This window comes from Eutrema salsugineum, unplaced genomic scaffold (assembly GCF_000478725.1).
Source record: "Eutrema salsugineum unplaced genomic scaffold, Eutsalg1_0 scaffold_3, whole genome shotgun sequence".
Taxonomy (NCBI): domain Eukaryota; kingdom Viridiplantae; phylum Streptophyta; class Magnoliopsida; order Brassicales; family Brassicaceae; genus Eutrema; species Eutrema salsugineum.
Window position 1 is genome coordinate 13,632,186 of NW_006256756.1, and position 10,275 is coordinate 13,642,460.

The 10,275-nt window shown below is 46.2% G+C and overlaps 2 protein-coding genes and 1 non-coding gene across 3 annotated transcripts; all 3 read left to right on the forward strand.

Annotated features, from left to right (window-relative positions):
• Window positions 1-3,122: 3,122 nt before the first annotated feature.
• On the forward strand, window positions 3,123-3,229 carry LOC112085663. The gene has a single exon (XR_002898963.1). It is a non-coding gene; the product is annotated as a small nucleolar RNA R71 (small nucleolar RNA).
• A 2,433-nt stretch (window positions 3,230-5,662) lies between these two features.
• Window positions 5,663-6,826, forward strand: LOC112085451. The gene has a single exon (XM_024154665.1). It carries the CDS (start codon window positions 5,663-5,665, stop codon window positions 6,824-6,826), a length of 1,164 nt encoding a protein of 387 aa, XP_024010433.1.
• A 605-nt stretch (window positions 6,827-7,431) lies between these two features.
• On the forward strand, window positions 7,432-7,884 carry LOC112085452. Its single transcript, XM_024154666.1, has one exon. It carries the CDS (start codon window positions 7,432-7,434, stop codon window positions 7,882-7,884), a length of 453 nt encoding a protein of 150 aa, XP_024010434.1.
• The last annotated feature ends 2,391 nt before the right edge of the window (window positions 7,885-10,275 follow it).

The following is a 10,275-nucleotide window of genomic DNA, read 5'->3' on the forward strand; positions in this document are numbered from 1 at the left end:
TCCTTTGTGTTATAAAAGCATGAGAATGAGGAAAAATCAAATTCAAAATGCAAATGACAAATGAAAAATGCAGAATGCTCGTTTAAAAGTGTTTGGAGTGATACCTGGTGTGGTGTTTATGCAAAGGTGGAGTGAGTGGCTGCACCAGGTGAGGCTAGACATCATTGGAGATGGGTTTGGCTTGGCCTGTACTCCCTTGTGCGACATGGACTTGCCTTGGACCGACTCGCAATGCTAAGTCGCACATAGACTTTGGTGAACTCTTGTGTGACATGGGACCTTATCTTCCTGTCTCGCACACCCAAGTCGCACAAGAGATGATCCTTAAAGCCCTGTTCTACATAGACTCCTCTTTGATCCCACTTGCATGACCAACTCGGTTCTTTTGGCGAATATTTGTGCGACTTAGGATTCTTCTTGTCCACCCCGCATGCCTATCTCGCACACATCAACACTTGAACACCTCGGCCTCTCCTTTGTGGTGTGCGACCTGGGAGGATATTGAGCCAAGCCGCATAACCAACTCGGTGTAAACAGCAAGTATGTGTGCGGCTCGGTCTCCTCTTTGTCTAACTCGCAAGCCCATCTCGCACTGACCGATCCCTGAATTCATTGGCTTCTTCTTTTGGTGTGCGGCCTGGGATGTAAAGAGCCAGCTCGCAGGACTAAGTAGATCTGTTCAGCGAAATTTTCTGCGGCTTGGTCTCACATGGATCCAACTCGCAGACCCAACTCGCAGCACAGCAACACTTAGCGTATTTCTTACTCAAATTTCTTGCTGCTAGGTGAATAACCCGCAGACCCAAGTAGGTTTAAACAGCGAGTTCTTATGCGAGTTGGTATATAGCCTGACTGAGCCGCACACCCAAGTAGCACAGAGGCATCCATCAAGTTTTCATCCCTTAAACCCTTTTCTCAGCCTTCTCACATGCTACATTCCTTTTCGTCACTGAGCCATAGCCTCCAAAAGTTACCTGGGACCTGAGAACACCTCACAAAACCCATCAAAAGATCATAAAGCATAAAAAGAAAGAAAAGAAAAGATTAAAAGAACTATGTACAAGGATAAGCTTGGGGTGTCTCCCAAGAGCACTTTGTTTAAAGTCACTAAGTTTGACTTTGCAAAACCTGTTCTTAGTTGGGGTGAGGAGGAGCACTGATGCTCTTTAGCATCTCAATGGTCTTGAGCATGAAAGCTGAGGTTGGCTGCCTTTGATAACCATTAGACCCTTGTCCTTGATGTCCCATCTTGAGGCCTTTGTTCACCAGCTCCTGAATACCATCTGGGTCCTTATCAAGTATTACCATTGTGAGACCTGCCCTGACCTCAGAAAACAGTCCTGATTTCCCATTGCAATCTAGCTTATACTTCAGAGATCCATCATCATCAGCCCAAGGATTCAGAGTAAAGGCTTGAGAAGAAGGATCAGGTTCAATGCTCTTGTCTGTTGATGTTGAGCCATCACTCATGGTGTTCACAATCTTTAGATCATCAAGTGTAGAAGACCATGAGAGCAAGATGTCTTCTTCTCTGATCAATGGCCCTCCATTCTCATACTTATAACCATTGGGGTGAGGGTCTTTCTCCTTTTCCAAAGCTTAAAGAGAGAGGGATCCCCCTAGAATTCCAGCAGTGCCCACATACTTCATCTCAAGTACCTTAGGCGGTTGTATCTCTTGAACAACTGATCCACAAAATTCAGCCAAATGAGGTGTAATAGGGTAAGAGACATCCTTATCCACCTTTGAAAGCACCACTCTTTGAATATCAAAGTCAATCACTGCACCAGTGGTGTTGAGAAATGAAGTTCCAAGCAAAAGGGGGAGCTCTTTGGTCTTCTTCATCTTCATGATTACAAAATCAGTGGGGAAGATACATTCACCAACCTGTAGTGGATAGTCTTCTAAGAGCCCATACGGTTTCTTGGAGTAGGAATCTCCGAAGGTGATAGAAGAAGGGTAGGACTTTAGAGACTTGACCCTTAACTTCTCCATCATGTCCTTAGACATTATACTCACATTTGAGCCTGAATCACACAAAGCATTCTCAACTCTAAAGTTTCCCAGAGTGCAAGATATGGTAAACTTTCCTGGATTACCCAACGTGGGAAGTGAGGTGGGCTTCATTATTACTGAATCAAGGCTGGAGGTTCCATCTTGGGGGGTTTCTTGATCTGTACCATCAGAAACCTTCTTGTTCCTAGCAAAACAAACTGCCTCCCCACCTTTTTTCTCAATGTCCTCATTGAGATCAGAGAACATGTTCACAAAGTCCTCTATAATGGCGTATTTTTCCTCATTGGCGGATGCTAATTCATCAGAGACTTGACCATAAAGGAGGTATTCAATCTCTGTAACAGCAGCTGAGTGATCATCATCAGAGTAGATGGCATTGCAATAGTCTTTGGGGTTTTGAATAGCTTTGCCAGGAAGAGAGCCTTGAGTTTCAGTAGTGGAGATGCCTTTGTTTTTCTGCAGAGTCCTGAGTTTAGAGCCAAGTATCTCCATCTTAGAAATCAGGTCATGACACTTGGATTCCATCTTTTGTTGTCCTTGTAAGAGCTGTTGGAGAACAACATTGAGATCAGTACCTTGTTGAACTAGTGGTGGACCAAATCCGGGAGGTGGTGGCCTTTGTTGCTGGAAGCTGAGTTGGTTATTGAAGTTATTCCCTTGTTGCTGAGCTGTTGGCTGCTAAAAAGCTTGGTGACCTTGGAAGTTACCTTGGAACTGATTCCTTTGAACAAAGCCTTGTTAACCTTGTTGAGGAGGGTATACCTGATCTTGGGGATTGGCTACATTGGTGCTTCTATAAGACAAGTTCTGGCTCTTGTTGAAGTTGTTGTAACCTTGAAACTTGTTCTGATTCCCTATGTAGTTCAGCTCCTCTTGTGTTAAACCCTCTTCATTGATGTTCTCAAATTCACCAACATAATGGATTGGTTTTTGAGAAATCATCTTCAGCTTGGTAAGTTCACTTTTCAGCTCTTTAACCTCTCTAGTAAGCCTTTGATCTGAGCTTGAACCCTCTGATTTGTTTATCCTGTCATAACCCTCACCATACGTGTCATTAGACATGGGCAAATCCTCTATACAGTGTAGAAAGTAGAGAAGCATCAGAAAAACCATGGTGTGGACACTGATTGGTGTAGCTTCTAAACCTCTCTCAAGCTTCCCCAAAGCTTTCATTGTTATGTTGCTTGAAGCTTGAAATTTGTTTTCTCAGCTTAGCTGTCCTAGAAGTAGAGAAGAACTTGAATAAAAAGGCAAGCTTGCACTGCTCCCAAGTCTGTATGGAGCCTCTAGGCAGGTTCTTCTTCCATTGGTGTGCCTTGTGTCCTAGACTGAATGGGAAAAGCCTAAGCTTGAAGCTATCTTCAGAGACACCATTGATTTTGGTGAGGTCACAAACTCTGTCAAACTGGTCTAGGTGCTCCAAAGGATCCTCCATTGGCAAGCCATGAAATTTGGACTTTTGAACCATGTTGAGCAAGGAAGCCTTCACATCAAAATTGTTATTCTGAACTGGTGGTGCTTGGATTCCTGCTCTATGCTGGTGTGCATTGGCTCTATCATTTTCCCTAACAAACACTGGTTGAGGATCTTGTCTCCTTTGAGCTTGATGCTTAGAAATGAAGTGAGCCTGCTGCTCATTCCTATGAGCCTGCTGCTGATTCTGCTGAGTCTGTCTGTCATTCCTTTGTGCCATGTTTATATTGATAAAGGCTTGCTGCTCATTTCTCTCAGCTTGAGCCTGATTCCTTTGAGCTCCATTACCATGCTGAGCCTGTTGCTCTTCTTGAACCTGGTGCTCAATGTCAACCACCTCGTACTCCCTTTGTTGCTCCATATCAGCTGCTCTATCAGTTTCCCTTGCCCGTCTATCTGTTCTTCTTCTTGGCACTAAGAGATTGATGTTGTTGTTCAAAGGAAATGGTGGACCACAACTTCTAGACCTTGATCTGGTATTAATACACCTGAAAAACAAAGACAGAACTTGCAAAGTGATAAGTAAAACAAAAGGAAAAGACTTGATCTCAAGAACAGATCAAAACCTAATGCTAAACAATCCACAATATGGCAACGGCGCCAATTGATAGACAAGAGTTTTTAGGCTCTGAGGGCTATCAATCCCTTTAATCAATGTAGTATAAAGGGTGTCAAACCAAGCATGGGGAAGCTAGACACTAGACTCTATGAACTGTTTCTTAATTCAAGTAAACAAGTGAGGTTTTGATTAAACTAATGACTACTAAAGACTTAAACAAGATTAATGACTAAGAAAATAATCAAAACAAGTAGCAAATGACAAATGATATTGATATGAAATGATGGAAGCATGAGATTCTAGACATGATAGCTGGTTAGGGTGCTTTGGTGCTAAACTAGAAATGCTAATGACAATGATGAAACATGATTCAAATGATTTAGAACTCTAATCAAGCCTTAATCTTTCCCAAGCATCAAGACACAAATCAAGTTATTTCACATACCCAATCATCATTGGAGATCAAACAACAAGACAGCATTAAGAATCAGTCCTAAGTGATCATTTATGCAAATAACAAAACATCATCATGTGGTTAATGCAAAAACCTCTAATATAGCTTGTTGGGGTCGGTTTCACCCCAAGCGGATAAAACCATCTCAAAGATGACTAAGTATTGGAGAAAACCGATTTGGCAAGAAGGAACAGCAGCCAACCGAATATGAGCCAAGCTGTCCCACGAAACAAGTGGGCCGAGCTGTGCTCACCAAGACGAGTGGACCGAGCCGTGGAAAAGGATAGATGGGCCGAGCCGTGAGAAGAACAAAGAGTGGGCTGAGCTGCACAAGAGGAAGCATGGGCCGAGCCGCTTTCCTTTGTGTTGGGCCGAGCCAGTTTTTCCAGACAGGCAGAGCCGAAGTCTCGAAGGGCGAAAGCCCATAAAAACCCTAGGCGAGGCATTGTGACGGTGGCCGCACGAAGCAATAAGGAAATATTCCGAAAATCTCTCCCGAGATTCTCGGCTAGGCGGTTTAGAAAGTTAGTATAAATAGACAATGTATGCAATTCATTCTGTAACTTTACACAACTCGAGAGCAATAAGACTTAAACACTTTTCAAGCAAAAAACCTTCTTTTGATCTTACTGTTCTCACGATTACCCTAGATATTTCGGATCCCTTAGTTTTTCCTTACAAATCTTTGGTTGTGCGAGTTTTGGCTCACACAATTTGGCGCCGTCTGTTGGGACTCGAAATTTTCTTACTCTAAATCGACGAGACTTTAAGATCCGAAGAACATGGCGAGCAACACCCTCGACGATAACAACAACAACAACAACGATAACGGCGCGGAGAAGGACGCTCCATCATCAGGCACAACGTCGGCGACGACCGAAACCCAAGAGGAGATGCGAAACACGATGGCTACGTTGATGAAGAAGATCGACGAGCAGGACAAAAGAAACGAGGCGATTACAGAGAGGCTCGACGTGAGGGCGGCCGAGGAACGACACCCAACTTGGAGACCCGGAATCTCCGACCCGATAGATGGAGTCCGGAGACGCTTCGATTTCTCAACGCCTGCAGAGGCCTCGGGAGACGGCGCAAGAAATCCCTTGGCTCCACCAATGTTTCGTCCTCTCGGCGAACAGAGTCCCGCGGCAACCCGAGTCAACATGACCGAGCCGCCTCCACTCCGTCGGAACTCAAGGCGACGAGCCGGCGAAGAGGAGAATGACGCGATCGACCTGGATGCCCAACAGAATGATGGAGCCACAAACTCGCAACAAAACGGCTCGGCTCGGCGAATAAGCCAAAAGGAGCTCGCCTCGGCATTAAACGGCGTCCGGACTGACGAAAGCACCGATCCGGCTCGCGGCGACAACCTGACTGAAGAAGAAGAAAACCTCCAATGGATCGAGCAGGCGGAACGCGAAGATGAGCCGAGGAGAAAAGAGCGGGAGCGACTCCCCCAATCAAAGGGAATGACACACGCGCAAACCCTCGAAATCAAAGAGCTGCGAGCCTCAATGGCTCGGACAGTAGCCGAGATACGCGCCATGAAGTCTCAAGTGCATAACGCGACGAGTGCTGCGCTCGAGATCAATCAGATGCTTGAAGAAACCCAGAGAACACCATTCACGGCGAGAATCACGGAGGCTAGGATTCCCGAGCCAGGGAAGGTGAGAATCCTGTTTTATAAAGTAACGACCGATCCGAAAGCGCACATCACGGCGTTTCGGATAGCGATGGGACGAGCTTTAACAAAGATCGCTGTCAAACTGACCGAGCGGGAAGTAGATGCCGGATATTGTTTGCTCTTCGTGGAACATCTCAAGGGAGCCGCGCTCGAGTGGTTTTCGAGGCAGGAGCGCAATTCAATCGGCAGTTTCCAACAGCTCTCCGCCTTGTTCCTTAAACAATACTCGATGTTTATGGACAGAGGAACTTCTGATGCTGACCTGTGGATGCTATCCCAAGGACCGAATGAACCACTTCGGGATTACATGGCAAGGTTCAAGGCGGTCGTATCCAAAATAGAAGGAATACGCGACAAGGCTGCACTCGAAGCTCTGAAACGGTCTTTGTGGTACAAATCCGAATTCCGACGGGAGATGGCACTCAACACGCCACAAACGATTCAAGATGCCTTGCATCGGTCATCAGACTTCATCGTAAACGAGGAAGAGATGAAAAATCTGGACGAGCAGTACGAAGCAACGAAAGCAGCGATCCGAAGCTCAATTTTGACGCGCCCCACGAAGAAAGGCAATCCATCAAACAACGCAACAACGCAGAACTCGGACGAACCTAGTAGCGGAGGTGCCCATAACTACTAAGTAGGCACTAGACGCGGAAGAGGAGAGCCGCGCAACAACACTTGGGTTAGAAAGCCCACCAACTACGACGAAAAGGCATTCTGCGAGTATCACCAGACCTACGGGCATTCAACGGCACAATGCCGAACTCTAGGAGCAAAACTCGTGGCTAAGATGGCGGCGGGAGAGCTCCAGAATGCGGTTAACCTCAAAGACCTCGTCCCTAATGAACCAAAAGAAGGAGCCGAGCCAAGCGTCGCAGCAGAACCCGCAAATCTTCCCCGACGGGCGATAACACCAAGCGCGACAGGAGAGGCGAACCCGAAGAGCGACCCGAGCAGAGGCAAAGGATCAACATGATCATGGGTGGATCTCAATATTACCAAGACACGGTGTCCTCCATCAAAGCTTATCAGCGCCGAGCCGAAGCGAAGGAAAATTGGACAGAACCGACCGATCTCCTGAATACAGTGATCTCCTTCGCCTAGGAGGAAACGGCAGGAGCCGATAGACCACATAACGATCCACTGGTGATCGAATTGACAATCAGGGATCACGATGTAGCGAGGGTGCTCATCGATACTGGTAGCTCGGTATACGTCATTTTCAGGGAAACACTCAGAAGGATGGGAATCGATCTCTCCGAGGTGACAGCAATCCCCAAGCCTCTAACCGGATTTTCCGGAGAAACGACAATGACTATGGGAACAATTAGGCTTCCTGTGGTAGCTTGCAGAGTCACTAGGATCGTCGAATTCTGCGTCACAGATCACCCAGCAATCTACAATGTGATTATGGGAACTCCATGGATCAACGCGATGAGGGCGGTCCCTTTCACCTATCACCTCTGCCTCAAATTCCCTACTACGACAGGCATCAAAACGATCTGGGGAAATCAGAAGGAGTCACGAATGTGCTGCTTAGCAGAGCACAAGCTGAGGAACCCCGTCACTGACGCACGAGCAGACAGATCGCAAAAAGATGAAGGCGGACCGAGACCCCGCGAACGAGCTCTCGAAACTCTTATAGCAATTACAGATCGCGGAGAGCCGCGAAACGCGCGCCGAGCCGGTATGTGATGCAGTGGACTCGGTGTGCATAGACGAAACACGTCCAGAACGATGCTTCGAAAACGGAGCAAAATTAGAAGAGCCTCTGAGAAGCAAACTTCTCTCCCTCCTCAAAGAGAACATCAACACTTTCGCCTGGACTGCGGAAGATATGTCGGACATAAGCATCGACGTGACCTGTCACGAGCTGAATGTAGACCCAACTTTCAAACCAATCAAGCAAAAAAGAAGGAAGCTCGGACCCAAACGAGCCAAAGCGGCCAACTATTCACCAACATACCGAGCTGCTGTCATCGATCTCGTCACCTTATCCTTTCATGAGATGGTCAATGGATATTGTCGGACCTCTACATCGATCAAAGCAAAAGCGCGTTCTGCTCGTCCTCACGAATTATTTTTCTAAGTGGGTCGAGGCCGATTCTTACGCGAGCATAAAGGATGCTCAAGTTGAACACTTCGTCTGGAAAAATATCATCTGCAGACACGGGGTCCCCTACGAGATAGTCACCGATAACAGATCCCAGTTTATCTCAACGCGTTTCGAAGCTTTCTGCGAGAAATGGAAAATCCGTTTGAGCAAATCTATGCCAAGATATCCTCAGGGGAACGGACAAGCCGAAGAAGGCAACAAGACGATCCTAGACGGTCTGAAAAAGAGGCTCGACGCCAAGAAAGGATGATGGCCAGATGAGCTTGAAGGAGTCCTTTGGTCGCATCGGACAACTCCGCGCCGAGCCACCGGAGAAACTCCATTCGCTCTAGTCTATGGAGCGGAATGCGTAATCCCCCCCGAGGTGGATTTCCCAGGTATTCGACGAAGACTTCTGCCGGGACAAGAAGGCTTGAATCACTTAATGATGCTGGACGAACTCGATTTGTTCAACGAAAGGTGCGACCACGCCCTAATCCGAATTCAGAACTACCAACAAGCAACGGCGAGATACTACAACAAAAATGTGCGCAGTCGAAGATTTACAGAAGGAGAGCTCGTCCTTCGAAAATTTTTCCAAAACACTGCCGAGAAGAATGCAGGAAAGCTCGGAGCAAACTGGGAAGGTCCTTACCAGATTACAAAAGTAGTTCGCCCAGGAGTCTACGAACTTGCGACGGTAGCTTACGAAGCAATTTCAAGATCGTGGAATGCAATGCACCTGAAGAAGTATTATCACTAAGGCTACAACACGGTCAACATGAACTACGGGACGGCTTGCTCCCTGCAAAGGGTACATAGGCAGCCCGTCCTCGGACGGGTTCAGCTGTCCCCCCTCCTAAAAGGGGGGGGAGTGGGTACGTATACACATACCTTCATTTAACTCTACAATTTAAGCTCATTTACAGTCTCTAGGAACATTGCCACTTCAGCCAATTTTCTGTTCGTTTTAAACTAGCTACTTATTTCATGTTCACCTCGGAATTCTAATTCGTTCATTGTCGCTTCGGCTAGTTTCTCATTACTTATTTCATGTTCGCCTCGGATTTTTAATTCGTTCATTCATCACTTCGACAAATTATCGTGACTTAACCACCTTGGAATTTTACTTGGCCTTGTATCCACTTCGGCAAACTAAGTCTCCAAACACCTCGCCTCGTTGCTGGCCATAGCAAGGCAACAGTCACAAAGTTCTCTAAATGGACTTTTAACCACCTTTCCTAGGACGAGGGTGCAAGTTACATCCTCCATGGATTAAAGTCCATCGCGCTATACAAATTTAAGACCAAAACGTATCGGTCACTACGGTTCGTCATCGTACACGAGATTATAAGTCGAGACTACATCGCTTTCTCTAAAACCGGAATGAACCCTTACAACCCGGCTAAACACATTCACCCCCTCGGGAACGCCGGTCTATAATTAAACTTTGATATCGTCTCAGGACATAGACCTCGGCAACAAGAGATCCAAACTTAGCGCTTCAAACGGCCAAAGATCAAATCCGATCTGAAATGCCTCGCACTTTTTCTCTCTTTCCTAACTCAAACGCCTCGGCACTAACGATGGAAGGCACAAAGGAACTTTAGTTTCTTTTAAGAGCAACCTAAAACGAAGACGCTCTACGAATCAACTCCAAGCTCGGGATTTATACTTAAAACAGAATCCTTAACAACTTATCCCTTAGCCCGTTTTTCTATCGATCTTTCATAAACAGTTTGGTCAGGGAAGCAATCGACAGCATTCCCGACACAGCTCGATAACGATAACTCGTCCCAAACAAACAGTTTTCGTCAAAAAAATTCAATCAAGAACAAACGCATCAAATCCACCAAAAAAAAAAAGATGAATATAACCATAGCCAAATCATCCAAATCCATCCAGGCATCAGTTACATAAAAAGTTCGAGAAACGGATAAAGTCATCCAAATCTTAAGTACAAAAACATATAAGACGGAAGATATAAGGGA

What these genes read in the sequence shown, in the direction of transcription:
- LOC112085451 (XM_024154665.1), top strand. Translation starts at nt 5,663, where the DNA reads ATGACCGAGCCGCCTCCACTCCGTCGGAACTCAAGGCGACGAGCCGGC.
- LOC112085452 (XM_024154666.1), top strand. Translation starts at nt 7,432, where the DNA reads ATGGGAATCGATCTCTCCGAGGTGACAGCAATCCCCAAGCCTCTAACC.